General features: G+C 44.8%; 1 protein-coding gene across 1 annotated transcript in view; it reads right to left on the reverse strand.

Annotated features, from left to right (window-relative positions):
• The window catches only part of farsa (phenylalanyl-tRNA synthetase subunit alpha), a 34,611-nt gene that overhangs the window by 3,143 nt on the left and 9,882 nt on the right, over nt 1-21,586 (reverse strand). Inside the window, exons 5-12 of the mRNA XM_080216374.1 lie at nt 20,380-20,472; nt 19,626-19,754; nt 17,257-17,372; nt 15,149-15,233; nt 13,932-14,031; nt 11,902-12,070; nt 10,751-10,828; nt 9,395-9,509 (exon numbers count right to left, since the gene is read on the reverse strand). Coding sequence (XP_080072500.1) covers nt 9,395-9,509; nt 10,751-10,828; nt 11,902-12,070; nt 13,932-14,031; nt 15,149-15,233; nt 17,257-17,372; nt 19,626-19,754; nt 20,380-20,472 — 885 coding nt within the window. The remainder of the gene's footprint in view (nt 1-9,394; nt 9,510-10,750; nt 10,829-11,901; nt 12,071-13,931; nt 14,032-15,148; nt 15,234-17,256; nt 17,373-19,625; nt 19,755-20,379; nt 20,473-21,586) is intronic.

The following is a 21,586-nucleotide window of genomic DNA, read 5'->3' on the forward strand; positions in this document are numbered from 1 at the left end:
CACTATTTATAAACAGAATAGATGGGACATTGATGTAATGCACTCGAAGTTGTGCAGAGGACGTTCTTTAGATTTGGACCTTGTGTGCAGTGACCGAGCAATCCCCAAGCTCCTCCTTGGAGCATGGTCATCTCATATTCTGCCCCTTTGGCGCCAACTCTATTCAGGAATTGGTAATTAGTTCAAGCCAGACAGGCTGAACAAAATGGACTAGCTGTGATGCAAGGGACCATTAAAAAAAATTCCAGGGATTGTCACTCGAGATGCCTCGTTTTGGTCCTTGACTAGAAGTCATTGCTCTCGCAGAAATTTCCCGAAACACTAAACATAAAATTTAACTGATGTGGGATTATGGCCAAGATTCATTTGTTCGCAGTCATCTCAATTTTTAGAAACAAAAGAAATAATTCCCCTTCTTAGAACCTTACGGTGCAGAAGGCGGCCATTCGGCCCATTGAGTCTGCACCATCAACAATCCCATGCAGGCCCTATCCCTGTAACCCCATGCATTTACCCTAGCTAGTCCCCCTGACACCAAGGGTCAATTTAGCACAGCCAATCCACCTGACCTGCACATCTTTGGACTGTAGGAGGAAACTGGAGCACCCGGAAGAAACCCACGTAGACATGGGGAGAATGTGCAGACTCCACACAGGCTCTGACCCGAGCCAGGAATCGAACCTAGTCCCCAACACTGAGGCAGCACAAGCTAACCGCCCCTGCTTGTGGTACAGGCACACTATATGCCAAACTGCCACTTTGAGCAAAGTCAGGAGGCAGGACACATGCACAGGTCTTCCAACTCCCCAGTTTCCCTTACTGATGTGAAGATAATAGATGCCCTGAGCATTCCTTTACCAAAAGGTTCCAAGAAGCTCACCTTTCCTCCATTTTCTATCTTAACCTTACAGTTGGTGCCATCTACAGTTCAATTGGGAGCACTTATTGAAAGTTCAGGGTTCACACTCCAGGGAGTTGAGCATGTGATGAAGGCTGACACTCAAAATGCAACACTGCCGGAGGCACTGCCTTTCATTTGGTTACAATTTGCTTGCTTGGGTGGGTCTAGAGTGATCATAGGGTGCCCTCTTAAACAGACAGGTGCCTACCGGATAAAAGCAAATCACTGCAGATGCTGGAATCTGAAACCAAAACAGAAAGTGCTGGAAGATCTCAGCAAGTCTGGCAGCATCTATAAGGGGAGAAAAGTACTGACCGAGTCCAGATGACCCTTTGTCAAGCTAAAAGGCATAGAAAGTGGGAGATACTTATACTGTGAGGGAGGAAATGAAAGGTGAATCACAGCCATAGAAGTAAAGGGAAAAGACTGGGAGATATGGACAGAGAAAGAACGATGACAACAACAATTTAACAAATGGTAATAGTGTCTTTAAAATGGCTGTTCTGGCTGAGGGCCAAGCATGCTGGGAATTTTGGTCAATTTATAGATTAAAATTAGGGGCAGGCCATAAAGAGGCTCTGGCCTGGGAGCTGCGTTCAGAAGCTTCCAGTGTTGGTTGAATCAGGGAAGTTGTTTACATTAATTGAGACATCATGGCTCCAATTTATGGGACATGTAAAATGAAGCATCATGGCTTCATTCAAAAGTAATTTCACTGGATGTTTGAGCCATGTGATCGGTTTCTGATCACTCAATTGGCTGGATGACAGAATCTTCTGGAAGCAAGCTGAGAAATGTGGATAAAAGACACACAAGTTCTTTGTTTTTGCAGTGATAACTCCAAGAGAACAGCCATCGCAACAAGACCTTGTATCCTGAAGGGAATATCAGAGAGAACAAGAAAATAGATTCTATATTGAGGATATTTCTTGGCCCAAGGTTTTCCTAAACTCGCTAGTATCTATTTTCAGTTAAATAGTTAAATTATATTTTAACTGAACATTAACTCTTTACTGAACTTTAACACTTAAAGTTGATAAATTACAACTGTTTGAGTTGGTACTAGAAGTGTTAAATAAAGCAATAATTGAGTGACTGTCCTTGTTTTCTGATTAAATTGGAATGCTTGGAAGGTGTTCAAATTAAAGCTGTATAACAGCAGGATAGATAGATCAGCCATGCTCCGATTGCCCCTTAGTGCCATAGGATTAGCAGGTTAAATACATGGTGTTATGGGGATGGGACAGGACGGGAGTGTCATTGGTGCAGGTGTGATGGGCCAAATGGCCTCCTTCTGTAGTGTAGGGATCCTACGAGTCTATGCAAGGCAGCAGGTGGTCAGGAAGGCGAATGGGATGCTGGCCTTCATAGCGAAGGGGATTGAATATAAAAGTAGGAGGTCTTGCTGCAGCTGTATAGGGCATTGGTGAGGCCGCAGCTGGAGTACTGTGTGCAGTTTTGGGCGCCGCACCTGTGCAAAGATATTTTGGCCTTGGAGGGAGTGCAGAGGAGGTTTACTAGGCTGATACCGGAGTTGAGGGGGTTGAGCTATGAGGAGAGGCTGAATAAACTAGGCTTGTACTCGTTGGCGTTTAGAAGAATGAGGGGAGATCTCATTGAGACGTATAAGATGATGAATGGGATGGATAGGATAGAGGTGGAGAGACTCTTCCTGCTCAAAAAAGACAGTAGGACTAGGGGGCACAGCCTCAAGATAAAGGGGGGGCATTTTAGAACGGAGTTGAGGAGGAACTTCTTCACTCAAAGGGTGGTGAATCTCTGGAATTCTCTACCCGTTGAAGTGGTGGAGGCTGCCTCGCTAAATATTTTCAAGAAGCGGGTTGATGGGTTTTTGATAAGAGAGGGGATTAAGGGTTATGGGGAGAGGGCCGGAAAGTGGAACTGAGCCACGACAGATCAGCCATGATCTTATTGAATGGCGGGGCAGGCTCGAAGGGCCAGATGGCCGACTCCTGCTCCTATTTCTTATGTTCTTATGTTCTTAAATACAAGTCTTTACAGAGGGGCAGAACAGCCACACAGTGTCACAATATTTAGTGTCACTGACAACCTTGCATGGTTCTGCCCTACTTTCCTCTGGTGCAAAATACTCCCTGTAACAAAATACTCAAGAGTACCCAAGCGGCACAGTGACAGTGGTTACCACTGCTGCCTCACAGCTCCAGGGAGGGGGGTTCGATTCGCTGCTTGGGTCACTGTCTGTGCTGAGACTGCACATTCTCCCCATGTCTGTGTGGGTTTCTTCCGGGTGCTCCAATTTCCTCCCAAAGTCCAAAGATGTGTGGGTTAAGGTGATTGGCCACGCTAAATGGCCCCTTGGTCTCCCAGGATGTGTAGGTTAAATGGATTAGCGGGGTAGGTATGTGGGGATAGGGCCTGGGATGGGATTGTTGTCGGTGCAGACTCAGTGGGCCGAATGGCCTCTTTCAATGGAAGGTTTCTATGATAATGACTTCCTACTCAGCACAGGAAAACATTACAGGGCTCGGAGAGAGTCTAAAACTAGAGGGCATAGGGGAGAGGGGAGATGCACAGAGGTTTGGAGGGGCAATTCTTTCACTCAGATAGTGATCTGGAATGAGCTGCCAGAGACAGTAGTAGAGGTGGGTACAATTTTGTCCTTTACAAAGCATTTTGACAGTTACTTGGGGAAGATGGTATAGAGGGATATTGGCCAAACACGAGCAATTGGGACTAGCTGAGAGGTTTAAAAAAAAGGGCAACATGGACAAGTTAAGGTCAAGGGCCCGTTTCAACACTGTAAGCCTCTATGACTAACACAGCACAGGAGCAGGACCTTTGGCCCATGATATGGTGCCAAAAATGACACCAAGTTAAACTAATCCTTTCTGCCGGCCCTTGGTCCATATCCCTCTAGTTCTTGCATAATCATGTGCTTATCTAAAAACCACCATTCTATCTGCCTGCATCACCACAACCCTGGGCAGCACACACCAGACACCTACCACCGAGTAAAATAAAACTTTCCCTCTTGCACCTTAAGTGCATGCCCCCTAAGTATTAGGCATTTCAATTAAAGAACAAAGAAAATTACGGCATAGGAACTCTGGTGGGCCAGGGGGAGGAATCTGACTGTCAACCCTATCTATGCTTGTCATAATCTTACAGGCTCCCTTAGCCTCCACCAAGCCAGAGAAAAACAATCTTCGCGACAAGCGAGGTCAGTCTTCAGAGCAGTTTTCAACATGCCTGACAGTCAAGGAGGAGCTTTGGGGATTACATGCCCAAGGACTGGTTCTTAATTAATGCCTTGTGTTCTCAAACTCACTTCAATGAATCCCTGGGATTTAGTCGAACAGCTTTTGAGCCTTGTGGAATTCAGCCGAGGGTAATTCAATAAGAGGATTACGAGGTGCTGAAGGTTTGTAGCACAGGCTGCAAGAGTGATTATTAGATGCCGAAAAACCTCCTCCCATCGCACTGTACGCAGAGCTGGATGCCTGAGTAGCAGTTCTGTTAGGTGAGCTTCTTATTCTCAAGGCTAAGATCAACTAAATAACAGTGCAAAGCTGGCGATGAAGTGACAAGCTGACTGAGGAGTGCAAATGAAATCTGTCCGCAACAGCTTCTCACGTGGGAAGTGTTAGGCAAAAGGAAATTAGAAAGCTCCGAAAAGAAAAATGTTTGTCAAATGAGTAATAGAATCGCTACAGTGTGGGAGAAGGCCATTTGGCCCATCAACCACAACCCCACACATTTACCCTGCTAATCCCCTGAACACTAAGGGGCAATCTGTGGATTTCCCTGCCCAGTAAACCAGTTGAAGCTACCTCGTTGAATGTTTTTCAGGCAAGAGTAGGTAAACTTTTGAACAGTAAAGGAATTAAGGGTTATGGTGAGCGGGCAGGTAAGTGGAGCTAAGTCCACATAAAGATCAGCCATGATCCTATTGAATGGCACAGCAAGCTCAAGAGGCCAGATGGGCCTGCCTTAGCTTGTGTTCTTATAAATTAGCACAGCTAATCAATCTAACCTGCTACAGCTTTGGACTGTGGGAGCAAATTGGAGCATACAGAGGAAACCCATGCAGACACAGAACGTGCAAACTCAGCACAGGCAATGACCCAAGACAGAAATCAAACCTAGGTCCCTGGCACTATGAGGCAACAATGCTAACCACCGTGCTGCCCACGGAAGCAAATAAAAGCAACATGCTACAGACGTCGAGAACCTCAAATAATCCAGACGTTCGCACCCCACCATAACTGGCAATGTGGACAGAGAATCTGGCACTCAGCCAGCTGTTCACTGCAGCAGGGCTGGAGAGTCTCAGCTAGGACTCTCCAGCCCTGTTGCAATGAACAGAGAGCTGGCCGAGTGCCAAATTATCCGTCCTTGTTGCCAGTTATGGTGGGGTGCGAATGTCTGGATTATTTGGCGGTTCCCAACATCTGTAGTATTTTGCTCTCTAGCTGAGGGCGAGGTTGGAGAATCGAGCTCAACGTTTCAAGTCTAAATGACCTTTCCACAGAATTGAAGGTAGATTGAAATTGAGGAACTAGGTGGTTGGATAGGGTGCACTAAAGTGCCTTTTATTTTAAGCCTACGACAAATTTGTCAATCTCTCCTTTGTCCCGACCGATCCTTGTTTACTAGTCTTCCCCCAGCTCCTCCGTCCCCCTTTCCAACTATATAATTCTGTACATTTCTATCTTTCTTCAATTCAATTTGAGGGTCATTTAGACCCGAAACGTTAACTCTGATTCTCTCTTTTTATTTCAGAGATCTGTCAAACACAGGCGGCACAGTGGTTAGCCTGCTGCCTCAGCGCCAGGGACCCAGCTTCGATTCCCAGCTTGGGTCAGTGTGGATTTTGCATGTTCTCCTCGTGTCTGCATGGGTTTCCTTCAGGTGGTCCAGTTTCTTCCCACAGTCCGAAAATATGCAGGTTAGGTGGATTGGCCATGGTAAATTGCCCTTTATTGGGGGGATGTTGAGGGAGATTAGTAGAGTGGGTGTGTGGGTTTGCGGGGATAGGGTCTGAGTGGGATTGTCGTCGGTGCAGGCTTGATGGGCCGAATAGCCTCCTTCCACACCATGGGATTCTATGAAATGGGCAGGGTGGCACTTCTTAGTGCCAGGGACTGGGTTCAATTCCCAGCTTGAGTCACTGTCTGCATGGAGTTTGCATGTTCTCCCCATTTCTGTGTGGGTTTCCTCCAGGTGCTCCGATTTCCTCCCATAGTCCAAAAGACATGCTGGTTGTGATGCATTGACCCGGACAGGCGCCAAAGTGTGGCAACTGGGGGAATTTCACAGTAACTTTATAGCAATGTTAACGTAAACCTTACTTGTGACTAATAAATAAACTTTACATTGAGAGACCAGGGGTGGGACTGGAACACTTCTCCATTTCATTTCATTTTGCTGTCAGCACCAAGTTCCCCCTACTCAGGCGCAGCTTGAGTTTGGTGGCATTAAATCAGTGCTTGGAGGTCACTCCCACAAGCACTTTCCTATCAGAGGGTCACAAATTATGACCAGGAGCCTAGGCCCACTTTCTCCTCTATCCCAGGGCACAGAGACAAAGCACTGCCCTAGTTAACTAGGAAAGGAACATGCCTGCAGGATTCAGTCGCTTAAACAGCTGGACCATCAGGAGGGTGCTGCAACTAACAGGACTCATGGAATATGAAAGTGATTTGTTTGATTTCAACAGCTTTACTCCAAGTGTTAATTTGTGTTTGTTTTGTTCAGTACCAAAATAAAACTGCTAAATCCCATCAGCTGTTTAAACCCAATTCACCAACTCTCCCCTTCCCAATACCCAGTCTCGTTACCACTAATTCCTACACTACAACGGGCGGTAAAGGGGTTGGGGCAGCACAGTGTTTATCACTGCTGCCTCACAGCTCCAGGGACCCGGGTTTGAATCCTGGCTCGGGTCACTGCCTGTGCGGAGTTTGCACGTTCTCCCTGTGTCTGCATACATTTCCTTCCACACTCTCAAAATGTGCGGGTTAGATTGATTGGCCAAGTTAAATTGCCCCTTAGTAAACCACGATTTGTAGGTTAGAGAAAATAATGGGATAAATAAGAACATAACTAGGAGCAGGAGTAGGCCATCTAGCCCTTCAAGCCTGCCCCGCCATACAATAAGATCATGGCTGATCTGTCGTGGCTCAGTTCCACTTTCCCGCCCTCTCCCCACAACCCTTAATCCCCTTGCCTATCAAAAACCTATCAACCCGCATCTTAAATATATTTAGCGAGGTAGCCTCCACCACCTCAACGGGCAGAGAATTCCAGAGATTCACCACCCTTTGAGTGAAGAAGTTCCTCCTCAACTCCATTCTAAACACCCCCCCCCCCCAAATCTTGAGGCTGTGCCCTCTAGTCCTACTGTCCTTTCTGAGCAGGAAGAGCCTCTCCACCTCTATCCTATCCATCCCATTCATCATCTTATATGTCTCAATGAGATCTCCCCTCATTCTTCTAAACTCTAACGAGTACAAGCCTAGTTTATTCAGCCTCTCCTCATAGTTCAACCCCCTCAACTCTGGTATCAGCCTAGTAAACCTCCTCTGCACTCCCTCCAAGGCCAAAATATCCTTGAGTAAGTGCGGCGACCAAAACTGCACACAGTACTCCAGCTGCGGCCTCACTAGTGCCCTGTACAGTTGCAGCAAGATATGTGGGGTGACGGGATAAATATGTAGCGCTTGGGTGAGATTGTTGTCGATTCAGTTACGATGAGCTGAATGGCCTCCTTTTACACTATAGGATTTCTAAGATTTCGATAACATCGACACCACTTAAAAGCGGCGAGGCGATGTCCCACTGGTATTATTGCTAGACCATTAATCCAGAAACTCAGCTAAATGTTTTTGGGACCTGGGTTCGAATCCCACCACAGCAGATGGTGAGATTAGGAATCTACTGATGACCATGAAACCATTATTGATTGTCAGAAAAACCCGGTTCACTAATGTTCCTTTGGGGAAGGAAATCTGCCATCCTTACCTAGTCTGGCCTACTGGTGACACCATAACAACGTGGTTGACTCTAGTGTTACAAGTAGGCACATGAAGTTTGTGAAAATCCCCCAGAGACCACCCTCTGGGGGCGCCTGTTCAGGAACACAGAGGGAGCATTTTAGCATGACCAACGCAACTAACCAGTACGTCTTTCAGACTATGGGAGGAAAGCGGCACACCCATACAGGCATGGGGAGAAACTCTGACAGTAACCCAAACCAGGAATCAAACCCAGGTCTCTGGTGTTGTAACGCAGCAGTGCTAACCATGCTGCCTCTGGCAAGTTCACATCTACATCACACACCATTCTGACTTGGAACTATTTCTTCCCTGTTGCTGGGTCAAAACCTGGAACTCTTTTCGCAACAGCATTCCACAACACATGAACTGCAGCGGTTCAAAAAGACAGTCCACTACCACCTTCTCAAGCGTAATTAGCGATAGGTAATCAAATGCCAGCCTAGCCAGTGTTGCCCACATCACATCCACGAATAAAAGGAGAAAGAAGAAAGGCAAGTTGCAATGATAGAATCCCTACATTGCAGAGAGGCCATTCAGCTCTTCAAGACTGCAGTGACAACAATCCCTCCTAGGTCCTATCCCTGTATCCCCACACATTTACCTTGCTAATCCCCCTGACACTAAGGGGCAATTTAGCATGGCCAAGCCACCTAACCCGCACATCTGAGGGGGGAAAACTGGAACACCTGGAGGAAGCCCATGCAGATGCACAGTGAATGTGCAAACTCCACACAGTGACCCAAGCTAGGAACTGAACCCAGGTCCCTGGTGCTGTGAGGCAGTGCCACCCAACAGAAACTGAAGCATATCAAAGCAAGATACTACAGATGTTGGGAACCACAAATAATTTGGACTTCCGCCCCCACCACAACTGGCAACAAGGATGGAGAGTTTGGCACTGAACCAGCTCTCCATTCACTGCAGCAGGTCCGGAAAGTCTCAACTGTGAGTGAGGTTGGAGAATCGAGCCCAATGTTTTAGGTCTAAATGACCCTTCTACAGAGCTGAAGGTAGGTTGAAATGCAAGGGATTATGTGGTTGGATAGGGTGCATTAAAGTGCCTTTTATTTTATGCCTACGACAACTTGTCAATCTCTCCTTTGAGCTGACCTATCCTAGTTCTGCTATTCCTCCATCCCCCTTTCCATCTATTTAATTCTGTACATTTCTACCTTTCTTCAGTTGTTTGAGGGTCATTTAGACACAAAACCTTAACTCTGATTCTCTAGCTTTCTCCACCAATGCTGTCAGACCTGGCGAATTGAAACTGGGTCCCTGGTGTTGAGGCAGCAGTGCTAACCACTGTGCCACCCCCAAGCTGTGTGTTTTTGTACAAATTCATTACTTACAATTGGGATTCATCTATTGAGGCAGTGCAGGAGGTGCTTTGAAGGCTGAGCACAATGTCTACAACCACCTTTCTAACCATGCCAGCATGTGGGGTGCCACTTACCGCTCAAGAGACAGGCCCCAGGCTATCACGGTCACATTTTCCGGCAGACCCATTGGTAGCAGCATTTCGGGGCGAAAGACACCAGAATTTCCAACTTCCACCCACTTCTTCAATCCTGTAGGAAGAAGAAATTTCTCTGAATGCAGCACTAAGACTTTCTAAGCAGAGACCATTCATTCCCCCTGTGAACAGCTCCAAGTGTCTGCAACCAACAAGACCTTAATAAAGGCATCAAAATAATCCTAATCACCAGTTGTGGGATAACACCCAGAAGTTTCTGCTATATTTTAGCTTTTAAAAAAGGTGCAATCTGCTTTTTGAATGGAACGTGTAAGCAAAGACCATAAAGAGCTCATGTATAATAATTCAATGGCAATCACTCATTTAAAAAGGGTCATGCAAGTACAGATTAAACAAAAAGTTACAGAATTCATTTTATCTATTAGTGTCTCAGGTAGGCTTACAACGAAGCTGCTGTGAAAATCCCCTAGCTGCCATACTCCAGCACATGTTCAGGTACATCAAGGGAAAATTAGCACAGCCAATCCACCCTAAGCAGCACTACTTTTCACTGTATCCCTATATATGTGACAATAATCAAATCAAACATGTAAATTCAAACTGGGGAGACTTAATAGATTTATGTTGAAACAGATTCCTGGGGTGACAATAAAAAAAGGTTATTAAATAAAATGAGCACACCCAAGCTCAATAAGGCGTTAGCACTGCAAGAACCTTGAACTGCTTGTGCTCTGCTAGATCTGCCTTATAGAACATAACAGCACAGAACAGGCCCTTTGGCCCTTGATGTTGCGCTGACCTGTGAAACCAATCTAAAGCCCATCTAACCTACACTATTCCAATATCATCCATATGTTTATCAAATGACCATTTAAATGTTCTTAATGTTGCTGAGTCCACTACTGTTGCAAGCAGGGCATTCCACACCCTCACTACTGAGTAAAGAACCTATCTTTGTCCTATATCTATCACACCTCAATTTAAAGCTATGTCCCCTCAGGCTAGCCATCTCCATCCGAGGAAAAAGGCTCTCATGGTCCACGTCATCTAATCCTCTGATCATCTTATATGCCTCTATAAGTCACCTCAACCTTCTAACAAAAAACAGCCTCAAGTCCCCTAACCATTCCTCATAAGACCTGCCCATCATACCAGGCAACATCCTGGTAAATCTCCTCTGCACCTTTCCAATGCTTCCACATCCTCCCTATAACGTGGCGACCAGAACCGTACGTAATACTCCAAGTGCAGCCGCACCAGAGTTTTGTACAGCTGCAACATGACCTCATGGCTCCGAAACTCAATCCCTCTACCAATAAAAGCTTTAGTACTCACCTTCATGGTAACTGAAGATCTCCATACTAGGCTCTGTGTAGGGGTTGAAGGCTGGCTTATAGCGCAGTTTGCTTATACCTGTCAACAGGAGAAAGACTGTGAAAAACCGCATCTTTAAAATTTAAAACAAATCTGATGCACAATTTTAAAGTTATTAAAAAAACTTGGATTTTTCAACAGGGCAGGAGACAAGATGTTCGATTGTTCTGGTATTGGACTGGCAATCTAAAGGCCAGAACCATTTCTTAGAATCCCTACAGTGCAGAAGGCAGCCATTCAGCCCATTGAGTCTGCACCGACCACAATCCCATCCAGGCCTATTTCTGTAACCCCTACATATTAACCCTGCTAATCCCCTGACACTAGGGTCAATTAAGTATGGTCAATCAATCTAACCTGCACATCTATGGGCTGTGGTAGAATAAGGGAGCACCTGGAGGAAACCCTCGCAGACATGGGGAAAATGTGCAGACTCCACACAGACAGTGACCTGAGGCCGGAATTGAGCCCAGGTCCCTGGTGCTGTGAGGCAGCCATGCCACCCAGACACGATTTATCCAGAGCAGGAGAGTTCAAGTCCCTGCTGGAACTTTAACCTGGTGTTGCGACTTCTTAGTGTTCAAACCTCACCACTGCATTCCAAAAATTTAAGTTCAGTTTTAAAAACAAAATTACAAATGGAAATTGTTTTATAAAGTGACCATCAGCTCAGGTGCTGTCCCAAGAGAAGGAAACTTGCTGTCCTTTGTCAATATACATGACTTCTCATGCTAACAGTCAGCACAATTGCCTTTTAATATGGTTCTTAAAACCATCACCTTCCAACTTGGAAACCATACAATAAATACCAACTTTACCAGCACATCCAGAGAATTAATACTTAATCAAAATGAATTCAACAGTGTTGAATTAGTATGGCCAGAGGTAGTATCTAGCAATGACTTGCTTCCACTGGATGTTAAAATTCAACTTTCTCACTTCAGCCACTTCAACCTTCACATTCATAACCTTCCCAAAACAATACAATCAAAAAGTTGCAATAACATTATTCCTTCAACGTTTATAAAGAGATAAGCTGGTACGTTTGCTTTCCCGACCCAAGTCGGTTACAGGAAGGAACAGAGAAGAACCACACAGAGATAGGGTCTTACCAAGTTTATTGAAGAACTGTTGGAGGACTCCCATCAGGTCACCCAAAGTCAGATCATAATCTGCCACCACCCCCTCAATTTGGTGAAACTCTGCCAAGTGAGTGGCGTCCAATGTTTCGTTACGGAAGACTCGGTCAATGGAGAAATATTTTACAGGCGTGAATTCTTTCTGTAGTTAGGAAGAAAACCATTACAGAAGGCTTTATATCATTCGACAGGACAGGAAAGTGACAGTTACTTTGGACACAGCACATAGCACAGCATAAGGGTTACATCTCTCAAGTGTTTAATTTGCGTTTCAAGTTTATTTCTTAGTGTCATAATGGTGACCATGAAACTTATTGTTATAAAAACACATCTGATTCACTAATGTCCCTTTAGGGAAAGAAATCTGCCATCCTTACCCAGTCTGGCCTACGTGCGACTCCAGGGCCACAGCAATGTGGTTGACTTATGTTTATTTATTCGTGTCACAAGTAGGCTCAGATTAACACTGCAATGAAGTTATTGCAAAAATCCACTAATTGCCACACTCTTGGCACCTGTTCGGATACACTGAAGGAGATTTTAGCATGGCCAATCCACCTAACCAGCATGTCTTTTGGATGGTGAAAGGAAACTAGAGCACCCAGAGGAAACCCACGCAGACAGTGACCCAAGCCAGGACTCAAATCTGGGTGCCTGGCACTGTGAGACAGCAGTGCTAACCACTGTGCTAATGTTCTCTTACCTAAAGGTAGAAGCTTTTTCCAGGAGTGGAAGAATCAATTACTAGGGAACACAGGTTTTAGGTGCAAGGAGCAAGTTTTAAAGGAGATGAATGAGGCAGATTTGTCTACACAAAGGATGGTGGGTGCCTGGAACTCGCTGCCAGGGAAGGTAGTGGAAGTGGATACGATAGTGAGTTTTAAGGGGCATCTGGACAAATACATGAATAGGATGGGAGTAGAGGGATATGATTCCTGGAAGGGTAGGGGGGGTTTAGTTACGTTGGGCAGCATGATCCGTGCAGGCTTGGGTCACTGTCTGTGCAGTGTCTGCATGTTCCTCCGGTTTCCTTTCACTATCCAAAAGATGTGCTGGTTAGATGGATTGTCCATGCTAAAGTCTCCCTCAGTGTATCCAAACAGGTGCCAGAGTGTGGCAACTAGGAGATTTAACATGAGCCTACTTGTGACATGAATAAGCATAAGAGTTAACCACATTGCTGTGGCTCTGGAGTCACGTGTAGGCCAGACTGGGTAAGGATGGCAGATTTCTTTCCCTAAAGGGACATTAGTAAATCAGATTCATTTTTAATAATGCACACTTGGTGCGAGTTTTAATTGAAAAAATTTAATAATATTAATATGGTAAAGAAAAGCAAATTCAGGAGACTGGCCTCTCAGCCAGGCCCTTGAGCTGTAACACTAGAAGCCAAACTATATTTCAACCCTTATCTCGTTATTGGAAGTCACAGGCTGTTTCCATATAGAAAAGCAATCCTTGCAGCTGCTGTATGGGAAACAGTTGCTTGCCTGCATTGTACACCCTTCAGGAATGCAGTCAGCTAACCCATCATGCCTTCTGATTCTACATGTAGTTAAGCCAGCTACAATTGTTAAGTTTAGAGTTAGTTAGCCCCTACAGTCTAGCATTTATTTGTAAATAAAGTCTTTGCAAAGACTGAAGCAAACAGGGCTAAGAATACACAGGATCTCTCTCTGCCACAATGAACATACCTACATGTTAAAGGCTTATGGAGGTGCTGTTCTGATGATTCAGCTGGTTACAAAAGGTCTGAATTATAGTAATCAGAGGTTTGATCTCTGACCTGTCCAGTGTTTGCTGCGAAGTCTGTTTGTAGTTTAGTGGCCAGAGATCTAGGAAAGAAAATCTTTGCCCTGGTTACTTTTGTAAATTGCATCACCACAAGACTAGGTAGAGGATTGGCACCTGAAGAGTGGCCATTAGAGTGGAGCACTGGAGATGGTTGGCAACAGTGGAATTATTCTCTAGCGGAGCCAAGGGGAAGAAAAAAATCAACTCACCTTTTGGGCAAGTTTGTACAGCATCCGTGCACTGACAGCTGTTGTATGTGTTCGCAAGAGATTCTTCTGCGCCTCCTCAATCTTCCAGTCATATTTATACCTGGGTACAGGCACACACAGTTAGTGATGTGTGGAACTAAAAAGAGTACAACATTGACGCAACTTTACAAGAGACACACTGCTCTTCAATTTGATATAGAAATCCTTTTATAAAAAAAGGAGTAATTTTGTCTCTCGACAATAGCCAACACAGTGGCAGCACTATCGACAAGATGCACTGTAGCAAATCACCAAAGCTCCTTCAACAGCCTGTAACATCAGGAAGGACAAAAGGATATAGGAATGTGTGGCTCTATGGCACAATGATCAGTCAATGATTTGGGCTGTTCTTCAAAGGCTGTGGGTTTGAGTCCCACCAGAGTCATTTTTTGGGCTGCACAGTGGCACAATGATTAGCATCATGCTAATTTCGGCCTGGGTCAATGTCTGTGCGAGTCTGTAAGTTCTTCCCATGTCTGCTCCAGTTTCCTCCCACAGTCCAAAGATGTTAGGTTGATTGGCCATGCTAAATTGACCTTGTGTCAGTGGGGATTAGCAGGGTAAATATGTGGGGTTAGGGGCTGGATGGGATTGCAGTCAGTGAAGACTCAATAGGCCAAATTGTCTCCTGCACTCTGTCACTAACTGTGAGCCCCTGCCCAAGTTATGTGCCAGCTTGACTTGGAACTACATCACTGTTCCATGATTTTGTCTCAAGTGACAGTGAAGGAACTCCTTCCTGAACAGCACAGTGGTCTATCTACACTGCACTGGCTCAACAGTTCCTCCAAGTTAAAGCAAAATAATGAAAATACTGCAAATCTGAAAGTAAAATAAACAAAAACAGCAGGTCAGTCTGCTCCTGGGGAGAGAACACAAACATGTTTAGTTCTGTGCCAGGACTGTGCTTGAAATATAAACACATTTCACCACCAGATGCTGACCAACCGGCATTTTTCCCCTCAGACCTTCTCAAAGCACCAGTGGGCTCACTGTCGTAAGTTACCAAATGCGGCATCTCATTTGCACACCACAAGCCGCCACAGACAGAGCTCCAACACTAACATGGTAACGTATCAGTGGTGTCGGATGACAATAATACAAATTCAGTGTAAAAACTCTTTACGTTATTGCTTTAAAATATTACTACACAATGTAAACAGCTGGTGCTGCCTTACCCCTGGGATCCGTAGCCACCCTCCGAATGGACTTTCTTTACCCTTTCCAGGTAATCCATTGGGAATTGTGTTGCAATGGCTGGCTCTGGATGTGTAAAAAAAACAGGAATACTCAATAAATAAAGTTCTGGGATAGGATCTTTTTATCATTTTCTATTGCACAATTTAGTGGCTTCTGTGAAGATGTAGTTACTGTCACTCCACCAGTACGATACCAGAGTTGTGCACATGCAGTCAGAATGAACAATTAAAGGAGATGTCTTTTATCCAGCAGACTGTCTCAAACCGACTATGTCTGAAGTGTGATTGTTGTCAGGGGCATAAGCATGCAGCAATCAATCACACACACAAGGTTGTAAATTTAAGGGAACATGGGCAAAAGAGATGTGCACCCTCATGCACAGCAGCAAAAAGGCAGCAGACAGTCTTTTAAAATTGCAGGCCATAATGCTATGCCCTGTCACTCTGAATTAGAGGGGTAAGGATTGGGAGAAGCTGCCAGTTAGCCACATTGCCTACAGTAGTTCAGTGTGGTACCTCACTAATATCCTCTCCAAGGCAATTGGAAGTGGATAATAAATGCTGATCTAGCCAGTGCTGTCCACACCCCAAAAAACTTTAAATGATAGGCCAGAGGATACATATGGTAAACAAAATGAAAATCAATTGACCGAGGCAATATTTGGTAATCAGAGCACCTTTAAAAAAAAGCTCTTTTTTGAACCCCCATTCTAACTTTTCTCCTCTCCCCTGAACCCCAGGCATTTGTCAACCAAATTGTAGAATTTCTGCAATGCAGGGGGAGGCCATTCAGCCCATCAAGCCTGCACCAATAACAATCCCACCCACGTATTTACACTGTCAATCTCCCTGACACTAAGGGGCAGTTTACCATGGCTAATCTACCTAACCTGCACATCTTTGGAGTGTGGAAGGAAACTGGAACATCCAGTGGAAACCCACACAGACACAGGGAGGACATTCAATCTCCACACTCATGCCAGCTTGGAATTGAATCCGGGTCCCTGGCGCTGTGAGGTGGCAGTGGTAACCACCGTGCCACCCCAGTGCTCATTAGTGTAGGTAAATGCTGACCACCACACGTGAGAAGAGTTGAAGATTAAACAAGCTATTTGGCCATGCTGAACAATGCAGCCAAATCCAAATCCATCCTCACTCTAACCTTCAAATAGGCAGCAGTCAGGTAGGGAATCACTGGCTGATCTTTCCCCTCCCTGGCACAAGCAGTGCCTCCTGGGGTAACCAATGAATTGACCCAAAAAATAAAAATCTCACTGTTCTCACTGAAACAAAGCAGTTGAAGGCAACCTGATAGAAGTCTACAAGATTGAGGGGCATGGACAGAAGCTTTTTCCCAGGGTGGAAGAGTCAATTGATAGGGGGCACAGGTTTAAGGTGTGACAGGCAAGGCTTAAAGGAGATGTACGAGGCAAGTTTTTTTTTAAAAAGCACAGAGGATGGTCGGTACCTGAAACTCACTGTCGGGGAGGTCGTGGAAGTGGATACGGTAGTGACTTTTAAGTGGTGTCTTGACAAATACATGGAATAGAATAGGAATAGAGGGATATGGTCCCCGGAAGGATAGGGGGTTCTAGTTCAGTCAGGCAGCATGGTCAGTGCAGACTTGGAGGGCCAATAGGCCCATTGTCGTGCTGTAATTTTCCTTATTCAACCAGTTTGCCTCCATTCAGAAGAGTCAAACGTCGACTCGAAATGTTATTCGGGTTTCTCTCTCTGCAGATGCTGACTGATCTGAGTATTTGTCGCTTTACGCGTTTTTATTCCCATCTGTCTCGACATTGGCCATAATGTGGAAATGCCGGCGTTGGACTGGGGTAAATACAGTAAGTCATCTCAACACCAGGTTAAAATCCAACAAGTTTATTTGATAGTAAACCCACAAGCTTTCAGGGTTTGCCCCTTGCTCACTCACCTGACAAAGGGGCAAGCTTGTTGGTTTACTATTAAATAAACTTGTTGGACTTTAATCTGGTATTGAGAGACTTCTTTCGGTGTTGACCTGCAGCCATTGGTTTTAGAAGATGGCGTTTGAATTCTCTGTACTCAAAAGGAGAAAGATTCCATACCGGATAGGAAGAATGTGTCATGTTGGTCTCGTGCCGGGTGTTGCTGCGGCTGAAAGAGGGAGTCAAAGTTCCAGAACGAGCTCTCGATGAAGTTATTGGTTGGCATTTCTGTGAAGCTTAAGATTGGAAAAAGTTTATTACACCTTCCCTCAAAAGGATAATAGGAATTATTCTTTCACTATGTTATGCTGACGAAAGTGACACCAATTGCATCATACGGTGATAATGTAACCATACTCTGCTACAGCATCCGCCAAACTAAAACTGCAATCAAAGACTCACTAACACAAGATACTAACAGTTATTTTGTTCCTCAAAAGACTGACCTAGGAGAAATGACAGGTGGTTGTATTGAACTGGCAGCAAATAAATCCAAAATAAGCTTTAAAACTTTATTTATTAGTGTCACAGATGGGCTTACATTAACAATAAACAAAGTTAGTGCGAAAATCCTTTAGTCGCCACACTCCAGCGCTTGTTGGGGTACACTGAGGGAGATTTTAGCTTGACCAATGCACCTAACCCGCACATCTTTGCGCTGTGGGAGGAAACCCACGCAGACACAGGGAGAGCATGCAGACTCCACATAGACAGTGACTGAAGCCGGGAATCAAACTCGGGTCTCTGGCGTTGAGAGGCAGTAGTGCTAACAACTGAGAGAGAGAAAGAGGAAATTACCACCACCACGACATGTCAACTTCTTCAGTTCTGACCATTTGGATCTTTCAAAGGCTTCATAATCTTATGGTTACGTATTAATGGATACTCTGCCTGCCTGTTCAAGTGATCTGAAATGATCCCATTGTTTAAACAGAGTACCAAGGGAGTTGCCCAGAGTGTTTGGGATGTGAATCTTATCACCATGGTCCTGCATTTGGTGGTTTCATCACCAAAGTGCTCCTTGCTATCATTGGAGCTAAAAGAATATGCGGACACAATGCCTGGATCCTTTATTGCTTTCTTAGCAATAAGGCAAAAAGAATTGAAAATCCCTAAGGCTTCTTCAGTTTGCTCAATTGTGTACAGTCAGCCTTTTTTAAATAGGGCTGATCTTACAATTTGTAGTAAAGATAATTCTGTTTAGTCACGCACACTGGTAAATTAATTTCAACAATACAAAGAGGTAGGCCCGAGATAATAGCTGTTTAATTGTGTCCCATTGGTAATGTCATAACCTTTAGTGGTAGGCAATGGAATGTCCGTTCAGACAATGGTCACTTAATCATGTCTCAATTACAGTTTCAGTGCTGTTAGCAAGGACATTCAGCTGTGCCCTGTTGATGGATATAGTAAAACATCCACCTTTTGTCTGCACTATCACATATAGAGACAGCCAGTCTACAATGAGGGGGCTGCAGCTGATGTGCTAATTTTCCTGGTCCCCTGGCCAACCTCCTGCTGAGTTCAGTTTTCCTCTCCCACACTATAGGCAGATGACGACTTTCTAAAGCAGAATGTCATGTCTTTTCCAGTTTCCTGGACAGCTCATTCATTGTTAACGAAAGGCAGCAAGTTAATGCTCTGGTCACAAACACATGCACAGTTCCACATTGGAGAGGGATGACCTACATGGCAGTGCATCATTTCAGGCGGATCTGGAAGCTTTAAAAACAGGGACAAGGGAGAGATGTGGCGAAACATATCACATAAAAGTGAAACAAGAAACAAAAAGGGCCACGGGAGATTTGAAACAGTTATCAGAACACATCGATGGTTAAAAAGGCAAAGGGCCCAGGCTGAAAACGAGTACAAAGAAAGACAACTATGTTCAACGTTGAAGTGGTGCGAGAACACCTAGTGGGGAACGTACATAATCCCTTGAAGATGACAGAACAAGTTGCAAATCCGGTTTTAAAAAAAACAAAGCACATGGGATCTTTAGCTTTATGGAGGGGCACAGAGTATAAAGCAAATTCTGGGAATTGAGAGAGGATGCCAAGGCTTTAGAATGTCGCAGAAGGGATTTACTGGAATGGTATCAGAGTTTTAGCACTTGTTATATAGAGAGATCTAACTTTTGTTAGATCAAACCACCAAATGCAGGACCATGGTGGTAGGATCCCAACAAACATGAGCCAGTTTCTTTGCTATTCTTAAAAATGCCTTGGAATCATTTTAGATTACTAGGTCAGGCAGGTAGAATGTCCCATTAACACCTACCCTAAAGATTATGGAGCATTCCAAGGGCCCAAACTGCCACAGTAACTCTAAGGGGCCTCTCCCTCACCAAGTGGAGTTGTGGATAGGACCCACCTTCAGGTAGAGAATTCATTATAATTGAATAACTAATACACTTCTAATGTGGTCTAGGAAGGCAATCAACTGAGGTGGTTAGTTGTGGATCAATTTAGAAAATAAGCTTCACCTACCCCATTTCCAGGAATATCTGCCGGAACTGTGTTCGGACTTTCATTAATGGATGCAGGTGGCCACACTCCGGGATGATGCCCATGGCGTCAAAGTTGTACGGCTTGAACTTTTTCTCTCTCCACGAACCACTGCCAACAGATTTTGCATGGATCCATCAGAGACTGCTTTAGGCAACAATAACTCACAGTTCAACTTTCATTTATGACGTGGAGATGTCAGCAGTAATTAACCTGGTGTTGAGACTCCTTACTGTGTTGATATAGCAGTGCTAACTACTGTGCCATCGCACCGCCTTAGAAGAGTGTATTTGCTCTCCAGACATGCAAACAGCACCAGGCTTAATTACACAATCTTTTGTGACTTCGAAAAACTCAGACAGTCACCATCCAGTAAAGCGCCACTTGTATCCCACACTGAAGACTCACCCACCCTCGCATTTAATGATTTTTAGCGAGGATTACTGCTGTGCATTTTGGGGGAAAAAAGGAAAACAAAAAAAAAATGACCGCTACTGGACCATCAATTTGAGTTTAAAGTGCAAGTTTTGTCACTCCTTAATTCAGGTCTCCTGTGCAAATGCCTTGCGATTGTTCCATAGTACAGGAATTACTGTCCTAGGCATCATGGCTAGCACATTCACTGAGCCTAGGGTACAAGCTGAGAATGTTCAGCAGAGCAGGTTTCTGCTTCAGCCACAACCCCATGAACATTAATGATGAAGTCCTTACACTTTGACCTGTTGCAACATCTTACTTGGCTATCATCTCCGGGGTGAGCTCTGTATCCTGTTTAACCACTGTGGTGCTGAATGAGCTTCCTTTAGTGATCCAGTAGGTCTTCAGGGTCCTACAGAAAAGTAGAATGGTCAGTTCACGTCAATAGAGATATCTTTGATTTTCTGTGATTCTCCCTGGCCCACTCCCTCTCTAGCTGAGTGATTGCAGCACAAGCTAAGAGACAGGCAAGTAACATTATTTTGGCCTCAATCTGATGCCCTTCTCACTACCTCCCATAGCAGCATAAAGATCAAAATAATGAACTTGCACATTTCCCAACAGAACAGTCCATAGCCAGTGAAGAACTTTTGAAGATGCAGCAATCAATTTACGCACAGCAAACTCCCACAAATGTCAATGATAGTGACCAGATCATCAGCTTTTTAAAGTGATGGCGACTGAAGGATAAATATCAGCTACACAACCAGAGGAAATCTCCTCTGCTCTCTGAACACTGCGCCTTGGAAATCTTGTGCCCGCACCCAAGCGGCAGACTCTTATTTAAGCTCTCATCCAACACTTCAAATATCAGCCTCAGATTATGAGATCAAATCACTGAAGTGGGGCTTCACCTTATGGGTTCAAGTCACTTGAAGTGGGAAGCAGGGAGGCAATGGCCTAGTGGTGTTACCATTAGACTATTAGTCCAGAAACTCAGCCAACATTCTGGGGATCCAGTTCAAATCCCGCCATGACAGATGGAGGAATTTGAATTCAATAAAAAGTGTCTGACCATGAACCGATTGTTGGAAAAAACCCATCTGGCTCACCAATGTCCCTTTAGGGAAGGAAATCTGCCATCCTTACTTTATCTGGCCTACATGTGAATCCAGAGCCACAGCAATGTGACCGACTCTCAACTGGCCTTGGGCAACAAATGCTGGCCCAGCCAATGACACCCACATCCCATGAATTTTTTTTTAAAAAATGGAACGCACAATCTTGGGACTCAGGGGCAAGAATGCACTGCCACTAAAGCGGCCCAGGTTGCCAGGCATTTCACCTTGCCTTCCTAGTGTGGGTTGGCAGATCTCTGGCTGCTGTTTGCCATAGAGTCAAAGAATGCAGAAAGGCCCTGTGGCCCATCAAATCTACATCGATAGTATCTACCACTAAAGGCGCACTAATCCCATAACCTCGAACATTATATTTCAAGTACTCATCCAAATTTTTTTTTGAGAGGT

The sequence above is a fragment of the Carcharhinus amblyrhynchos genome, chromosome 33 (assembly GCF_965287045.1).
Source record: "Carcharhinus amblyrhynchos chromosome 33, sCarAmb.v2.hapA, whole genome shotgun sequence".
In the NCBI taxonomy this organism is placed as follows: domain Eukaryota; kingdom Metazoa; phylum Chordata; class Chondrichthyes; order Carcharhiniformes; family Carcharhinidae; genus Carcharhinus; species Carcharhinus amblyrhynchos.